This window comes from Panthera onca, chromosome B4 (assembly GCF_046562875.1).
Source record: "Panthera onca isolate mPanOnc1 chromosome B4, mPanOnc1 haplotype 2, whole genome shotgun sequence".
NCBI lineage: Eukaryota > Metazoa > Chordata > Mammalia > Carnivora > Felidae > Panthera > Panthera onca.
In genome coordinates this window covers 35394680-35412742 of record NC_138345.1, presented here as the reverse complement: position 1 = coordinate 35412742, position 18063 = coordinate 35394680, and the positions used below count along the sequence as shown (strand labels likewise).

The 18063-nt window shown below is 46.7% G+C and overlaps 1 protein-coding gene across 1 annotated transcript in view; it reads left to right on the top strand.

Moving 5' to 3' along the window:
* The window catches only part of CACNA1C (calcium voltage-gated channel subunit alpha1 C), a 664490-nt gene that overhangs the window by 60422 nt on the left and 586005 nt on the right, over nucleotides 1-18063 (top strand). Inside the window, exon 3 of the mRNA XM_081796086.1 lies at nucleotides 3393-3497. Within this exon, the coding sequence (XP_081652212.1) occupies nucleotides 3393-3497 (105 nt within the window). The remainder of the gene's footprint in view (nucleotides 1-3392; nucleotides 3498-18063) is intronic.

The following is an 18063-nucleotide window of genomic DNA, read 5'->3' as shown; positions in this document are numbered from 1 at the left end:
AAGCTGAAGAACTTGGTCAGATCACATAGCCTGCAATGGACAGAGCTGGGTTTCAAATTGAGGTTCCCCAAGTCCCAGATCCATACATTTCCCATTCCCCATGCACCCATAGTATAGAGGATAGGTACCAGGGTAGATGTTCAGGGGAACACCATCCAGCCCACTGGGACACAGTGGCACCTGGATCTGGAGCCTGAACCACTCCCATCATGGCCATGCCTCCTGTGTTCTTGAGTGGTCATGGGTCCACTTTTCTCATCTTTAATAGGGAATAACCAGAGAATTAACAAGGGCTGCAGAGTCCGTGCATGTAGAAGCATTTTCAGAAAAGCTATGTCAGGGGATGTATTCAGTGAGTACTAGTTAACTTCAAGTCTGTTCTTCCCCTCCTGGGATGGACAGCTCCCTGACAAGGAGCACTGAGCGCAGAATGAAGTGCCAGGTGCCATAGTAGCCTGGGAGGAAGGGAAGAGGGGAGATAGCAGTACACAGGGCATGACGGGGAAGTGTGGGAGAATGGGGGCTTTGTAATGAAAATGTCTGATGTGTTGTCCATGGAAACTGGTCAGAAAGCCCCACGAGGCCTGAGTCTGGGATTCATGAAAAGACCCTTGACTGGGTCAGCAGCAGTGTTAACAAGGCAGTTACCTGGTGTGCCACCTGTGGACCCAGCCACCTCACTGCACCCCCACGCTGGGCAGAAGGGTGCTGCAGCCACACCACCTGGGTGACTGTGCCCTCCTCGCTGCAGGAAAGGAAGTGGGCCCAGCCTCAGCAGTGCTAGTTGGGTAGCATTCTTAGATTGCCTTGGAAGGGTAACTGGACAGGTAAAGAGATGGTCTGGTGTATTAGCTAGTCAGTGTTCCTTGAAAGAGTGGAATCTGATGCTGTCATTAAGAAGGGAAGACAGTTTTAAAACGGGTCTGGCTGCCACAGGGTGCTATAGTACGCCTCCAGGTCTCAACCTGGGTTCTCCACTCTGCAGCTGATGGCTTTTCTTATCTGCCTGATTGGTTTCTTTACACATTATCTTCTCTAGAAGTAGCAGGGACTTTTAGCATAAGATGATGGATGGATAGCCTGGATTGGCAGAGGATGTAGAACTGATAGTGTAAGAGACACCCCAAGCTTAGCCATCACCCACTTTGGTGGAAGGAACAAGTTGACATTTGAGGATTGGATGCATGAGGTCTGGCTCAGCTGAACTGATGTGCTATCACCCTGGTGGGAGGAGCACAAGGGACCAGATGATGGGAATGAAACTGAGCAGCCCCTAGGTCGAATGCATGAGGTCTGGCTCAGCTGAACTGATGTGCTATCACCCTGGTGGGAGGAGCACAAGGGACCAGATGATGGGAATGAAACTGAGAAGCCCCTAGGTCGAATGCCACTTTCCTAAGCAGATGGGGAAAGGGCTAGAAGGGAAGAGGTTTTGTGATAGGAGGAATAAAGTGCTAACTCCCTAAAAATGCTTTAGGGTAACTTTAGGATATATCAGCATAGAGTAGTCCTTACAAACTCAGACTTTGGAACCAGACTTCCTATGTTTGAATCCCATTCTGCCACAGGCTATGTGATGTTGGGCAAGTTAACATCTCACCTTTCTGTGCCCCACTGTCCACATTTGGAAATAGGGATGACAATTTTATACTCAATCACTCAGGGTGTTTGTATGGAGCAGTTAGAAAAGAGCCTGGCACAGAGTACGCTCTCAGATGTTAGCTACTGTCCTTCCTGTTGCCATCACTGTCATCATTGGCATCACCACTGTTATCACTAGTTCCTTGGCCAACTCAAGGGGCAGCACATATTGGAAAAGATAGTCAGTAGGTCTGTTTCTGGACCTGGCTCTGCTATTTGTCAGCTTGGAATCTGGGAGAGGTTGTTTTACTTTCTGTACCTGTCAGTCTGGGAGGTTAGGCAGGTCTGCCGCCTACCATCTTGTGGATATCAAGGCACACGTAGAAAATGGCAGCCTTCATGAGGTATGCTGGGTAAATGGACCCTCAGCTATGCCCATAGGGCTGAGGGGGATCAATAACTAGCACAGCAGCTAAAGCCTTGACTAAGATGCTTTCCAGGCCCAGAATTGCCCTGTTAACACAGGTCAGAGGCCATTCAAGGTAGGAGAATGAACCCTGGACTCTGTAGTCAGGGAATCTGGGTTCTAGTCCTGACTGGGAAGTACCTGCTGTGAAGTCTTGAGAAAGTTTCTCAGGCCTTCTGGGCGTCAGAGGTTTGGACTAGATAATCTCTAAGGTCTTTCTCCGTGCTTTGATTTATTAACTTTGTGAGTACAGGTTTCCCTGGGAGAGGAAGTTGGTCCCTTCTTCTAGGATTCCCATCCTCTTTCCCTTCCTCTTCCTGTTAGGTCCCATGGGCAAGCCTGGAAACCTGGCAGTGTTATGGGGGTGGGGGGAGATGGGGCTGGAAGAGCATAAACTGGCCTTCCTCTGAAGTTTCCCCTTTCTGGCCTTCATTTGTGGGTGCAGGGTAGAAGGACCCTTATCATATTAGGTCATTTTTTTCTTGAGAATGTGTTCTTTCTGGAATTTTGATAAAGAAATCTGGTACAAGAACTTCACCGAGTGCACTGCCATTGGTGAGTGAACCAGCTTGTCCCTCTAGATCCCAGCACGCGCCAACGGAAAAGTCATGAAGATCTAGATGTCAGCCTTGCCCACTGAAGGCAAGGCCTCCACAGACTAAAGAGCGGTAAGGTATTCCATGTGGAGCTGTGTCTTGGAGCAAAGATGGCTGTCCTGCCCTAAATGCACAGGATACATGCTGCTGTGCTCTTGAGGGTCCAGAGCCCCCAGCCATCTTCAGGTTCTGTGGAAGGTGTCAGAAGATAAAGTACAAAGGGGAAAAAACACTCTAAACTTCAGATTAAAAGATCTGAATCTCCAAATTTCAATGAAAAATCTTGAAGTCAAGTCTGCCTTAAATCTACTATGTCACCTCTCCCAACCATAGCTTGAGTCCCTGGGTGGCAGCGTGGAAGCCACGGGAAAAGAGGTGTCTAGGGGACAGCCTGTCCCAACTGGAGCAGGCACTGCTCTGTAAAAGCACCCCTGAGCACACATGAGGGAAAAATGAAGTCCAGTGCAATCTAAATAAATAAAAGAAGAAGAAAAAAGTTTTTAGAAATGTGTGTTTACTCTGGCACGCGACTGGCCTCCACTGCTTTTGACATATTAGGAAAAATTTTGGCGGGGACCCATTAGAAGCACTTTAAAAGGCATATGTTTCTTCTCAGAATACAAGGGGCTTGGAATGTATTGTTCAAACAAAATTCTTATGAATCTTTGATTCATTTTAAAATATATATGTGTATGTTTGTTTCACTTATGCCTTCTGTGGCCTTGACTTCCTTAACTCCCTTCCTCAGACCATTTGAAATAATTATTTTACTGACTATTTTTGCCAATTGTGTGGCCTTAGCGATCTATATTCCCTTTCCAGAAGATGACTCCAATGCCACCAATTCCAACCTGGTAAGTCCACCATCCCAAGTCTCTGCTTTTCTCCCTCGGTGCAGGACTGAGCTTGGATCACATGGATTCAAGGTGGAATGTGGGGAGAAGTGACATGTGTGTTTGACATGCGCAAAAGTGCTGCCACGCTCAGATCTCAAGTGCTATTGCTGTCTATTCAAATCAGCACCTGTCTTATCACAGCCTGTTTTCAGAAAAAATATTCCAATTAGGTGGTGGTGAGATGTGTGCTCTGTGTGTGTGTGTGTGTGTGTGTGTGTGTTGAGGGCTACAAAATGTGCTGCATAAGTTGCACGTGCAGGTGTTTGCAGGCGCAAGCTTTCATCTTGGGTCATTTGTTACTTATTTTAAGCGACTGTGTCCCATTGGTAGGGTTTGCTCAGGTGATCTGTAGTATCACTGCACGAGAAGTAATTTCTAGGAAGCTTTTAGGAAAGTTTCCTTTTGCAGCCAAGATGTATTATTTAGTTGAAAGGGTTTTATTTTCTTGGGAAAGGCGGCTTTCCATTTGGATTGTTGGGAGGCCAGTGCTGGCAATTTGGGGTTAGAATTTGTCCATGGAAAAAGCGCAGAGTGTGTTTACTTTTGGCTGAGCGTGAAGTCATTACAGAGGCCTTTGCTCTGTCTGGGCATGGGAGGAAAAGAGCTCTGGAATGCAGTTGGCAAAATCAGGGCACTCCAGGATGCCTCTGCTGCAGGCGGTAGGAAGATCCTGCCTCTCTCCCCCTCCCCCCGCAGAGACACCATAACTTTTCCTGTGATTCCCACCAAGTGCATCTTTTCCCCTCATCAGCACCTTCCTCTAATTAGCGAGATTGGGCTGTCTGATGAGATCGTTTTGAAAAGAAGCAGGAGGGTTACAGAATTCTCCTTTCTGTTGTTGCTGGCTGCTGATGGTATCATGGGTGTAATTCTTTTGCTTTTTAACCTTTGACATTTTCTTTGGCCCCTTCAGCAAATAGATCTGATGCACATTTGAAACTTCTCCCCTGTTTTCCCCAGTTCTGACGATTGGCCCCAGCTCCATATTGGGTAAGATGTTATGGTGTGAGCCGGGCTGCTGTGTCTTATGGCTTGGCTTGGGCTACGTGTTGGGGACAGGTTCCCTAGCTGGCCAGTGAGCTCCGAGTGATGACATGGCCAGAGTAAGCAGGCAGGCAGAGCATTAGCAGTCCATGCGGCCTTCTGAGGCGTGACCTTGTCTCTTAACAGGCAAGAAATCTTTACTGTGTCAGAATAAATACAAGCAGGAGTGTCTCCCAAACGGCCCTTGGAAAAGCTGGAGCATCTTCCATCAGTTATACTTGTCTCTGTGTCCACCTCCCTCCCCCCACCACAGCCCTCCCGAAACCCCTGCAGCATAGCACTTAATCTGCAACTTAAGAAAAAAAAAAAAGAATCTGTGTCTTATTCTGAAGCCAGTGAAGCTTTGGGTGTACTCTAGGCAAAAGCAGTGGGGAAAGTGGCTAGAGAGTTTGTGTTTATTTTATGCCCCAGCCCCTCCTGTGGAGCTCCCTGGGGGGATTAGCAGCACAGAGAGGGAAGCCTGGGCTGGCTGCATGGGAACAGAGGGGCTGGCAGGACAATGAGGGGAGGGGTTGTGTTGGACTTACCCTGGAGCTGGGGTGGAGGTCGCAGAGTGCAGAGACTGCTGGAGGGACAGTGGAGTTTTAAAATCACACCACAGAGTGATGGAGGTGTTCTAAAGTGGGATGGTAGTATGGTTGCACAGCTGTATAACTGTACTAAAAATCATTGAGTCATATATTTAACAATGGGTGATTTTTATGGTATGTAAATTATACCTCAATAAAGCTGTTTTTATAAAAAAGCATAATACCAGCATGGAAACCCAGGCCTTTCAATGCCTCCCAACATCAGCTGCTTGTTGCTCTTTTATACCTTGCAAATGAAGGGGAGGTTAGATAGGTGGAGGGAAAGGGGTGATGGGGACAGCCAGTGAAATTTGTCAGTGACATTACACTAGGAGTTTGGGCAGGGGGGTTGCAGAGCAAAGTGTGAAGGGTTGAAAAGGGGCTTCTACGTGCTAGATCAATTCCCACCTCTTTCAAGCCATGGCTTGGGCAGTGACTTACCAAATGAAGGAAGCATGATAGCATTTCCTTTATCCCAAATACAAACACACACAGATAGACACATAGATACACACACAAACACACAGAGACATGCACAGATAGACACAGACACGCACATGGACACAGACACACATACAGAGACATATACATACATAGACACACACGGACATACACACAGATGTATACACAGACACAGACATATGTGCAGGTATATTACACAGACATGTAGACACATACACAGATGTACACACACACAGACATACACACAGATGCACACAGTAGACATACACATAGACATATACCCACAGATACACACAAACACATACATGCACATATACATACACAGACACATAAACACATAGACACACACACATGCACACACTTCTCTAATTCGGCTCCATTCCTGAACTTATGTATATGTATGTGTATGTGTGTGTGTGTGTGTGTGTGTGTGTATAATTTTTTAATTTTAATTTTTTTTTAGCAAGAGCCTGCATTTGCCACTTCTGCCAGTTTGCTTTTGCTCTTTCTTCAGCTCCATGCTCTCTGTCTCCCATCTCTATCTCTGGAAAGTAAAAGATATGGATCTCAGTTGGCAAACTCAGGAGGGAAAGAAATGCAATTTGTTTTTGCTTTCCTATAACTGAACATCCTGTCTGATTTGTGACTCCATTTGGCCTGTGGCATAAAGCTCATTCCTGTAAGTGCTCTCAGCCCCTTCCCTGTAGTTGTAGCTTAGGGCCACTGCATTATGGAGCCATAATGTGTGTCAGTCCACACCATTGAAGAGGCCTTGTCCCTCTTGGAAGGGCCTTGGTCTTTGATCCCTGCAGGCGGTGTGGTCCCTTATTCTCCAGCATGGGGTCTCTTGATCTGTAGCTCTGGATCTCTTGTGGCCGCGCTGGGGCTGCAGGATGGGGACACAGTGAAGATTTCAAGGCCTTTTCAAGGACACACCCCAGGGCCTCACTTATTTTTGTTTCCTTGCTGATACTTCCAGGTTTGCCATCTTGGGGTCTTTCTTTGGGGCAAGGTTGCCCAGCAGATGCCTCCTGTAGTCTTCTATGTGGTTCTCAGTGCCCTGACCTATACTCTTTGAACTCTGAAGCCATGGTATGACTCCTGTTCCCTGCATTCCACTGTGTCATACCTTCCCTGGGAGAGTGCAGGCCATCAACTTAATGGGAGGAGTGCACGACGGCCAAGGGGTATTAGAAAACCCCTAAAATAAACAACCAAGCCAAACCCACACTGGCTTGTAGACCAGGCTATTATTCTGCTCCCTGGATATAATGCATATGAGTGTTGTGATTTGGGCCCTCTTCTTCCCCTTTCTCTCCACAGCATCTTATGTTGTGAGGTGCCCCTTTGCAAAACTGTTTTGTCCCTTGGCTTTGGGACATAGTTACTATCAAGTCCCCTCCTATGTCTTACTTTTTTTTTCCTGCTTCTAGCTTCTTGTCTTCTATGGGGACTTTTACCGGTCTGTGTTCTGGCCTCTCTTATTTCCTCTTTTTGTGCTCTCCCTTTGGTGAGCCCGACTACTTCCACAATTTCATGTTCCCTGTCTAGCTGTTTTATGCTGTTCCTAGACTTATGTATCCAGCTCTCAGCTCTTTTCTAAAGCCCGGGCTAGGATTTCCTACATTAGAGAGGCCCATAGACCAGTGCAGTGATTCCTGAAACTGGCTTGATTATTACAAACACCTGGAGAGCTTAAACTGAAAGATTCCAGTGCTTTGGTAGATCTGATTCAGATTGAGTAGTTCTGGGGCATGGTCTGGGAATATGCATTTGGAAAATCCCTCATGGGCAGGATTGGGGAGCTAATGATCAGTCAGATTTGGGAGCTACTGGCTTTTTGGATGGAGTAAACTTTGAGTTGGCCTGATATGGGTTCATGTCTTGGCCTTACCACTTTGTATCTTAATCTGGATCTTAATGTGGAGTTGTTTATTTTAGTCTTTCTGAACCTCAGTTCCCTAGCCTGTAAAATGCAAGTAATGCTCCCTTGCAGGGTTGTGGGGAAGAATAAGGCCGACGGTGATCATGAAATGCCCAGTATGGTCTTGGCACACAGTGACATGTGCCAGGATGTCTTGCAGACACTTCAGACAAACAAGTCCAGATAGGATTTATCCTCGCTCTCATCACACAACCGGTCTCAAAAAAGAAAACAAAAGAAACCATGCAGGAATGTTGCTCCTGACCTTTGCTCTTAGCCTGGTCACTGGCTCTACGGACTGACCTTGGTGTCACACAGAGTCATCCTGAACACCTTATTCCCCTCACTGTGTTCATCTGAGCAGACTTCCAGAAATGGAGTTTCTATTGACAATATCTCCAATTTAGCTTCCTTTCTATTTTCGAAGTCATTTGTGTAAACTTCCTGTGACTTTGTTTCTTTGTCTGTAAAGTGGGAAGAGCATAATCACAGTATCTACCTTGTGAATTGCTGTGAGGATTAATGAGACAAGACGGCTAAGGTTCTTAGAAGAGTGCCATAGTGAGGGCTCTATGCTGGGCAGTGGTGGTGTTGTTACCCTCATGCCATTGTCAGCATTCCAGCCTGGGCCATTGTGGCCTTTTGCCTAGACTATTGCAATAGCCTTTTGCCTTGTATTCTACCTCCAGAACCTCCTTCTATGGGTCCATCTTATGCTCCTTCAGTCATTTGACAAACATCCATGCCCAGAGCCAGGCACAGTGTTTGGGATATTTCAAGACGCAGACAGGAAAGATAAACATGTACAGATGTTTGCAAATCGTGAAAGGTCTTTTAGGGGCTCAAAGTGTCAGGGAGGAAGCACTGATTTGTTTTGCTATTGGGAAGAGAAGAGGGAAGGCTTCACATGGGAGGACATATTTGAGTTGCCTCTCCCAATAAGAGGTGATTTCCAGGCCAAAAGAGGCAGTTTATGTGCTGCCAAAGCGAGCACCAAAAGAGGCATTTCAGGCTGAGGTGTACACATGTGCAAAGGCCCTGTGGCTGTGCCCTTTATAACTAGCGTTTCAAGTGAATGAGAAGAGCCAGGAGGCGGGGGGGTGGGGGGCATCCTGGCCCATGCCAGCAGTTGAACTTAACTGCAGGTGATGGGAAGATCCTGAAGATTTTTTTTTTTTTTTAATTTTTTTTTCAACGTTTTTTATTTATTTATTTTTTTTTTTTATTTTTGGGACAGAGAGAGACAGAGCATGAACGGGGGAGGGGCAGAGAGAGAGGGAGACACAGAATCGGAAACAGGCTCCAGGCTCCGAGCCATCAGCCCAGAGCCCGACGCGGGGCTCGAACTCACGGACCGCGAGATCGTGACCTGGCTGAAGTCGGACGCTTAACCGACTGCGCCACCCAGGCGCCCCGATCCTGAAGATTTTAAGAGCAGCAGAGGACTGGGTCTGGGAGTCTTTTTGAGAAAGTGTGCTTTCTTTTTTTCTTTTTGAGAAAGTGTAAGGAAAATGGCTTGCATAGAGACTTCACTATTTGTAAAGAAAAAAAGAAACTGCAGAAGTCCAGATGATAGTGACAATAGGGATAGAAAGGAGGGTGGTCGATTTAGGAAGTAAGCCTCCCCAGACTTGTGACCAACTGGATATTGTAGATGAAGCAGAGAGCAGAGTCCTGGGATGGTGATGTGCCTTTAGCCAGGAGGACTTCACATTGAAGGGGAAGGGACTGAGGGATGCAGTCTGAGCTTTGTTAAGTGAGAAGCTCATGGAACACGCACATGGAGATGTCCAACAGGCAGTAGATACTGGTTAGAGGCTCAGGAGGCAGTTGGGGCTGAAGAGGGAGGAGTGAGGGCATAGATGGTAGGAGAAGCCACGGGCCTCATTTGGAGCATTGCAGGCTGGACCCTGGACTCCCAGGCTGCAGCCATGAGGTGGACAGAGGGAGGGGAGCCCCAGAAGGTATGACAAAGATTTGGCCTGTGAGGTAGGAGGGAAACCAGAGAGAGTAGAGTTATAGAAGCAAAGGTCAGAAAGTTTACAAACATAGAAGAGAGACTGGTTGCTGGCTCAGGCTTGTCTTTCTGGCAGTCCAGGAATCCCAGGAGGACTGGCCTGCTTTGTGGGGGAAGCTGAGCTCAATGCCCAGCATAAGAGGAGAGGACATAGGCTGGCATCTGTAGTCTCCCCCAGGCCCTGAGATAGTAGGTGCATAATGACTGTTTATTGAGCTTCAGTGTCGTGCCAGAACATGGTCCCTCAATCACGTAGGTTCCCCTAAGATGAAGCTCGAGAATTCCCCCAGTACTTTCATGGTGTGGTCCTATATTTTAAATAAGGAGCTGCTATTTCAGAGTCCTGCTCTGAGAAAAGCAAAGGAGGGATGATGGCAACAGCAGTGGTTTTCGGACCTCGGTGGGTGAGGATCCTATGGAGAACTGGTTAGCATGCAGACTCCCAGGCCCTGCCCCAGAGACTCCCATTCCATGTCTGGAGTGGGCCCCAGAGTCTTGTCCACGGTCATCCCCCCTCCTCTGTGACCTGGTGTGGGGGACTGGGGACTGGCCTCTGAGCTTGTCATCATAGGGTGGACCCTCCTGAAGCTCGCCCTCCTGACAGCCCTCTCTGGGACATGTTGGCTGCTGAGAGGTTTCCCACTCTGTTGGGTTCAAGAACAGACTGTTTAACGAAGCACGCTGGTGCTGTCACAGAATTAGCAGAGTCTTCCTTTCACACACCCTGGCAGACTCACATCTGCGCTTATGGTTTTCCCTTCCATACATCCTCCGTCATCCTCTCCTTTCTCCTGTCTCCTTAATATAACCCCACTTATTTTTCTAGCACTTTGCTTTCTTCTCCTTCCGAGAGATGAAAAGTATTCCGGTATAGAATTTTTTTTGGCTCTTTCTCTCATTATTTAAAGAAAAGTCTGTTTTATGCTCCACCTAACATATACTTTTGCACCCAAATCCATCATCTTTGTTATCTTTTCCTCATGTTAGTAAAGGATAATGAAACCGAACTGGCCCATGACACGACATTTCTCTCTGTGTTATTCACAGTATTGTTACTGGCAATGCCACCTGCTATGCAGTACATCATTTATAATATAGCAGCTGTAAACCTGTTCCACCAATAGCCGTTACCCAGTAGGTGTATTGTAGGGTGTCTGTTGAATAACCTCAGCGAGTGGGGTGAACTCATTGTGTGTGGAAAACTCCCAGTTCTCTCAAACCCTGAAGTCCACAAAGATTTGGCTTGGGTTGAAATATTAAGAAAATATATTTGGCATTTGACCTTGTGCAAAGAACAGTGCTGTGTACTTTCTGGAGCAAGAGCCAGGCTCTCTGCGGAGGTGGAGAGGCCAGAAAAGGAGTTGTTTTGGGGCTGGGCTTGCCATCTCCATTGCAGACTAGAGCGAGCTCAGGGGGATGGGTTTGTGAGAGGTACTTGAGCCACATTAGGAAAAAGGTTGGAATGTCAGATTTCCTCACTTCCTGCTGTAAAGTTGGGACAATGATGAGAGTTGGCGTCATAGGCTGGCCGCGAGGGTTAAATGAGTTAATGTATGAGAAGTGCTTAGAACAATGCCTTGGCACAGCAAATGGGTGTTGTCCTTTAGAACTCAAAACCAGAGGCTGAAAGCCATCCCCTCCATCTGGTTCCTTGGGGTAAGTCAGGATCAGTGGCACTTCAGGCTAGCTTTTGTTTCAGAAGGGCGAGAGAGGACACCCAAAAGCCCTCGTTTCTAGCAACTCTAATCTGGCAAGATGGACGTGTCTGCACATGCCTCAGCCTCATCGTCTACTGCACAGGGAGGAGAGTGGAGATGCATTCATGGTGAAAGACAAGCCCTGAAAGGAGAGCCCTGGGTGGCCTGTGGGGGACCCTATCCCCCACCCCCACAGGTGTCTTGTGCCTGGAACAACCCTGTGTCTGTCTCTTCCCAGTCATAGCTTCGGGAGCCGGGGTGTGCCTGGGCACTGTAGAGTGGAGGTTTCCACAATCCCCAGGCAGGCTGGGCTGAAGGCACTCTGCAGGGTCTTGCATTTAGGCCACAAGTTCTGAGATGAGTCCAGGACCTGCCCACCAGGCTCTCTGAGACCTGGGTGGCCCCAAGTCAGAGCTTCTATTTGAGAAGTGAATAAAAATGCCAGTTCAGGGGGCCCCTAATCTCTCTGCAGTGAGCTGTGATTTCTTGAATCATCAGGTTTGTCTAAGAGTGAGACTTTCATGCTTCAACAAAATGCAATTTGTTATTGCTACCTTGTATGTGTCATCTTAATGCCCCAGACTTACACACTTTGCAGAAATACTAGGGTTGTAAAATACACCAATAGATAATTGCAGGTAATAAGCCACATAGCTTCTGCATCGTATGTGAATCGTCTCTGTGCTGTGTGGTGAGAGGGAGCAGGGTTGGGGAGAGGCAGCAGTGTATAGTCTGTCTTTGGATGAGAGAATGAGCACGATACCGTGCTTCCTCTGAGGCGCTCATTGATTTGGTCAGGGTGGGACCTGGGCATGGGTATGTCTTAAAAGCTATTCTGGAGCCAGGGTTGCAGGAATTGACCTGGGAAGAGAGATCTGAACTGCATGGCCTTAGGTCAGCCACTTAACCTTCCTATTTGTGTCTCTTCCGGCGAGTGGGAGTAATAAAACCTGCTTAGTCATAATAATCGCCCTTATTGAGTGATCACCAGGTGCCAATGCTTTGCAAACACTATTCCTAATCCCCACAGCAATAAATTATAATATCTATTTACTTCTTTACTTGAGGGTAGAGAATTTTTCCCTTTTGTTTGCTGCTCTATCCCCAGCGCCTTGCGCGGTAACTGGCATATGTCAGGCTCTTGATAAATATTTGTCGAGTGAATGAATGAACCCTGCCAGGTAGTATCCCTTTATTTCAGATGAAGAAATAGTATCTCAGAGAAATAAAGTGACTTGGTGAGTGAGTGGCAGAGTTGTAATTTGAACTCAGGACTGTATGAGAGCATTGCCTGGGCTCTTTGTTCTCTGGAGTATGTAGGGTTGCTGTGAGCATAGAATGAAGTAGGTGTGAAAATGTTTCAAATATTAAGCACTCTCTGGCAGTATTAACAGGTATTTAAAAAAACAAACTTGGTTCTGCTGCAGAATAAATTTGGTAAATGCTGAGAGAACTGAAGTTAAATTAATTTGTTGTGAGACTTCTTGGAGTCCTTAACATGATAACAAGTCACTATTTAGTGCTTTGAGTATTTTAATGCATTTAAGAATCTTAAAAACCCTAGTTATTATCCCATTTTACCGATGAGGACACAAGCTCTGAGAATGGAAATAATTTGTGCCTTGAAGCGTAGCTGCGAAGTGAACACTGTCTTGTAGACAGTTGTGTAGACACAGGCAGTTACCTGTGTGTGTGTTCTTAACCATTGTGCTACAGCAGCCTCCCTGTGAGTTAAGGTGCCTCTAGGCTCCCTGGACTTTCCCAAACCATCTCAAACTACAGACAGTTTGAGGAGTGGTATTCCTTGGAACACACCATGGTGAATGCTGTACTCAAGTAACTCAGTGGTTTAAAACCACATGCAGGAGAAAACCCTCACCCCAAGGATGGATGCTGTTGGGAGAAAGGACAGAGCAGGGAGCAGGATGGGGCACACTGCAAGGCCAGTGCAGCAAAGGAGGCCAGCAAAGCCCACCTGGTGGCCGGGTCAGGGACTTGGCATTTCCAATGGGATGGCAAGTTCCCTGATAGAGTTGTGCTTACTCTGTCTTAAACCCTCGGGTGCCTGGGGCAATTGTTTGACTCAGTGTTTCCTCACTAAATATTTCAGAGGAGAAAGCATTGTCTGCTCTGCATTTGCCAGAGAATGGGGTGAGAGGAGATGATGCTTTGAAGTCTAAGCATGGTGACACCTCTTGCTCCATTTTTATCCATCTGTATTCATTTTGGGGGGAAAATGTTTCACACGGATTCACACTCTGGGTAATGGAACCCCTTTCATGTATCAAACTCCTTTTAACGTAAGTATATTAGAAGAAAGTCTTTCTGGAATATAAAATACAAATCCCTGGATCTTTAAAAGAAAATTCTCAAAATACTCCCATCCTTTTCTGGGACTGTACAGTCACTGGAAACTTCAATTATTAAAACTTCTGTAATACCATAAAACCATTGAGAGAGTGAAGGAAACTCCAAATGACCCCAGAACACTGTGACCTGAGAGGGTCTTTGGGCATCATTTTCATATACCGTCCCTGTTGGGGTGTCTCTTGCCCCCGTACCAGCCCTTTCAGTGTGCTGTTCCCTCTCTCCTGGGAGTGTGGAAACTGGATAACCACATCCATTATAGTTATGTACAAAGTAAGAGTAAATAGACTCTGATTTAGGAATGCATTAGCTTTAATTTGTGGATTTTATACAATTGATTTTGGCTTCTCAGAAGCCTTTTTTCCTCTTTATTCCCTTTGTTCTTACTGATTTCTGTATGATTGAAGTTGTTGGATTAGTGCCTTTCAACTAATAAGAATAATAATTGCACCATCCACACTCATGTAGCCACACTTCCATCGCTGCCACTGCTGTATGTATGTTACAGTGTTAACTCATTTAGTCCTCTCAATAACTCCATGAGACCTCTATTATTATGATTATAATCATTCCATTTTAAGATCAGGGAAATGAGACACAGAGAAATGAACTAGCTTGCCCCAGGAGTGTGGATCCTTAATCAATACCCTTAACTGCTGTGCCCTTTGGCTTCCCTAAGGTGGATAAGGGAGAGGTGTTTTGCCCATAATATGCTCCTTTTAATTACTGGGGGCTCAACTAGAACACCTATAACATATGTGATGGTCTTTTATTTTAAATGTTTATTTATTTATTTTGAGAGAGAGAAAGAGAAAGCAAGCAGAGGAGGTACAGAGAGAGAGAGAGAGAGAGAGAGAGAGAGAGAGAGAGAATCCCAAGCAGGCTCTGTGCTGCACAGAGCCTAATGCGGGGCTTAAACCCACAGACAGTGAGATCATGACCTGAGCCGAAACCAAGAGTCAGACGCCTAACCGATTGAGCCACCCAGGTGCTCCTATATGATGATCTCTTTACCAAGCGTTGTCAGAGGAGGAGGGACAATGAATGTAGGGAATAAGCGCCTCAGGCTGTATGTGTTTGTGAAAGTCTTAAGGGCATGGCACCCCTGGTCGGTGCCATTTGGTAAGTGTGGGAGGTGGGTGAGAAGAAACTCATTTGTGTCCATTGCTGTCTGAGCAAAAGACTGGCTATGAGACCCGAATTCTTTCAAGGATCCCTGAGTCACATTAGCTGAGACCTTTAACCAAGTAGGCCTTCAAGCCTCCTCCTAAATAGATGAGAACCTCAGGTTGGAGCGGAGGACCCAGAATCAGCCTGACTTCCTGACCACAAGCTTAAAACCTGAATGAGCCTTCTTGGGGACCGAGTCAGTCCCTTGAGCAGTCTTGGGGACTGTTTGGGGAAGCGTTCTAGAGAGCTAGAAGGGCCTGCATTTGAATGAGGAGCTCTGTTGGGACCCTGGTCTGTATAGTCTAGTGGCTGGGCCAGCAGAATCAGATGTAGGGGACTTCAAGGGCACCCAACCTCAGATGAGAGCCACATCCCCTTTCATGGGTGTGGCTTTGTGGGATACACCTGAACACTCCAGGCCCCTTGGGATATGGGTAAACATATAGCCACAGCCTAAACCCGGTAGTGTGATGACGGTGAGAGAGCCCCAAGTTTGGAGTCACCGACCTGGGGTCTAGCTCCCATTTGGCCTCCAACTAGTGGCATGGCCTTATAACTTTATTTCCCTGGCCTTTAGATTTCTTGGTAGTGACATAGGTAATAGCTTGTACCTCACAGATTCACAGAAGATTCAAATGAGAGGATGTATATAAATGCTCTGTAAAATGCAAAGTGCCATATAAACATAGCTGCATTATCACAGTAACTATTGTTATTAAAACTAGTCCGATATAGTCGGTCTCTGATACATTTACTCCCTTTTTTCTGGTATGTTCCTCTGTGAACCTTTTCCTTTAGCCTCCTCTCAAGATAACTTAGAGATGCAAAAGAACTAAAAGCCAAGTTCCAAATTTAGTTCCTGACCTTTCCAAGATGGATGGTGAGCGGTGTGGCCATAACCTGTTTGTGCTGAGTGCAGCTGGGCTGTTGGAGCCTGGGAAAGCCAAGCTAGGGGACAGCTGTCATATCCTTGACTGGGCTGGGGCCTGGAACCCCTCACCCTACATGTAGGGAGCCCCTTGCTGGGGAGCTCACTGGGTGCTCATTGTGTTTGCTCTTTGGGGCTAGTTTAACTTGGGCATAGGTGAGTGTGTCAGGAGAGTAGTTCCTTCAGCACCATCCTACAACTTGTAAAGCCTTCCAAAATACAGGGCAGAGATGACAGGAGAACACTGGAATTTCTGTGCTCCAGGACACATCATCAACAATATGGCCTGGGAAGTGTTCTCTCTCTAGTGCCTTCAAGTCCTTAGGGACTGGGTCAGACATTGAGAATAAGGACAGATGTCCAGGAGGGGACCTCGTGAGCTGAATCGGGTCTTCTGCAGATTGGACCACAGTGCTGTGGGATTTGTGGTCAGGTTAGGTCTTCACAGGCTCAGAGAGCACAGACCTCAGAGCCACCTGTGCTTGTGGGTGGATTCTGGTTGTGCAGGCAAGGGCAGTGGCTAGTCTGCTTGAGAGCTGGGCTATGGTTACAGGTCAAATGCAGTTGGGTTTGAGTTGTGGCAGCTGGCAGGGTTGGAGAAGAAGTAGATGCCAAAGGGAAAGGCACAGGAACATGTGTCATCTTAGTCTGCAGGCTGCCACAGGCCCACTTTGCTAGCCTACTTGGTGGCTGAATTCTGGGATGACTCCCAGTGCCCTGCAGCCTTGCACAGTCAGTCCTGTCCCAATGATTGTGGGGCTGTCCTGTGATTAGGACAGGAGAGCATGACTGTGGTGGGGCATGCTATCCCACATAGTGGCTTTAAGAAAAGGGCAAAAATGGAAGGACAGAGGTCTAATCTAGTTTGGTGACTGGGCCCTTCCTGATGAAAAGATTCAGAGTACAGGAGGGTTTGATGTGTGGGATATTTTCTGTTGTTGGTTTTCATGAAGGAGGGACCCTGTAGCAAGCATCTGAGCATGACCTCTAGGAGCTGAGAGTGACCTGATCTGATGGCCATCAAAGAATGAAATTCTGCCAACAGTGTGAATGAACTTGCAAGAGGACTCCCCTGTCCGTCACTGCCCTGATTTCATCCTGAGCAGAGAACCTGGCCCCTCTGTGTCTAACCAACAGCACTGTGAGCTGTCAAATGCATTTTGTTTCAAGCCACTAAGTTTGTGGTCATTTGTCAGGCAGCAGTAGAAAACCCTCAGTTCCCTCCCACACTTACACCTGGGCATTGCTGGGCTTGAGCTGGTCTCTGCCCCTTCACTGAGGGGCTTCTGCTCACATTGTTGTTCCTCTGCTTTGCCTGGCTAAATGCAGCTGGCCCTTGATGTCTCAGCCCAGATACCTCCACTTTATGCACTTGTTCCTCTGGCTGACTATTATGTATCCTCAAGGCTCCGATTGGAAGTCACTTTTTGTAGGAAGCTTTCTCTTCTCTTTCACAGCTCCATAAGATTTTCTAGATTCAGTAGCCTTATGCATGGTTTTGCTTTCTGCGGTTTCAGTTACCTACTACAGTCAACCAAGGTCAGGAACAGATGATCCTCCTTCTGATGTAACGTCAGAAGGCCAGCAGTAGCCTAGCACTGTATCGCAATGCCTATGTAATTCATTTCCCTTCATGTCATCACACAGGCATTTTATCATCTCACGTCATCACAAGAAGGGTGAGTACAGCCCAGTAAGATATTTTGAGGCAGAGAGACCACATTCACATTACCTATTACTGTATATTGTAATTGTTACATTTCATTATTAGTTTTTGTTATTAATTGCTTATTGTGCCTAATTTGTAAATTAAATTTAAAAAAAAAATTTTTTTTTTTAACGTTTATTTATTTTTGAGACAGAGAGAGACAGAGCATGAACGGGGGGAGGGGCAGAGAGAGAGGGAGACACAGAATTGGAAACAGGCTCCAGGCTCTGAGCCATCTGCCCAGAGCCTGACGCGGGGCTCGAACTCACGGACCGCGAGATCGTGACCTGAGCCGAAGTCGGGCGCTTAACCGACTGAGCCACCCAGGCGCCCCTGTAAATTAAATTTTATCGTAAGTATGTATGTATAGGGAAAAACCTACGATCTATGGAGCTTGGTACTCTCTGTGGTTTCAGGCATCCACTGGGGGTCTTGGAGTGTCTCTCTGCAGATAAGGGGGGATGTGTCTCTTATCTAAGCACTGTTAATCTCCTGTTTATTTGTATGTGTATCTCACAGTGTTCGGTTGATAGGGCTTCTGTAAAAAATTGCCACAAATTTAGTGGCTTAAGACAACAGAATTTTTTTCTCTCACAGTTCAGGAGGCCAGAAATCCATAATCAAGGGGTCATCAGCAT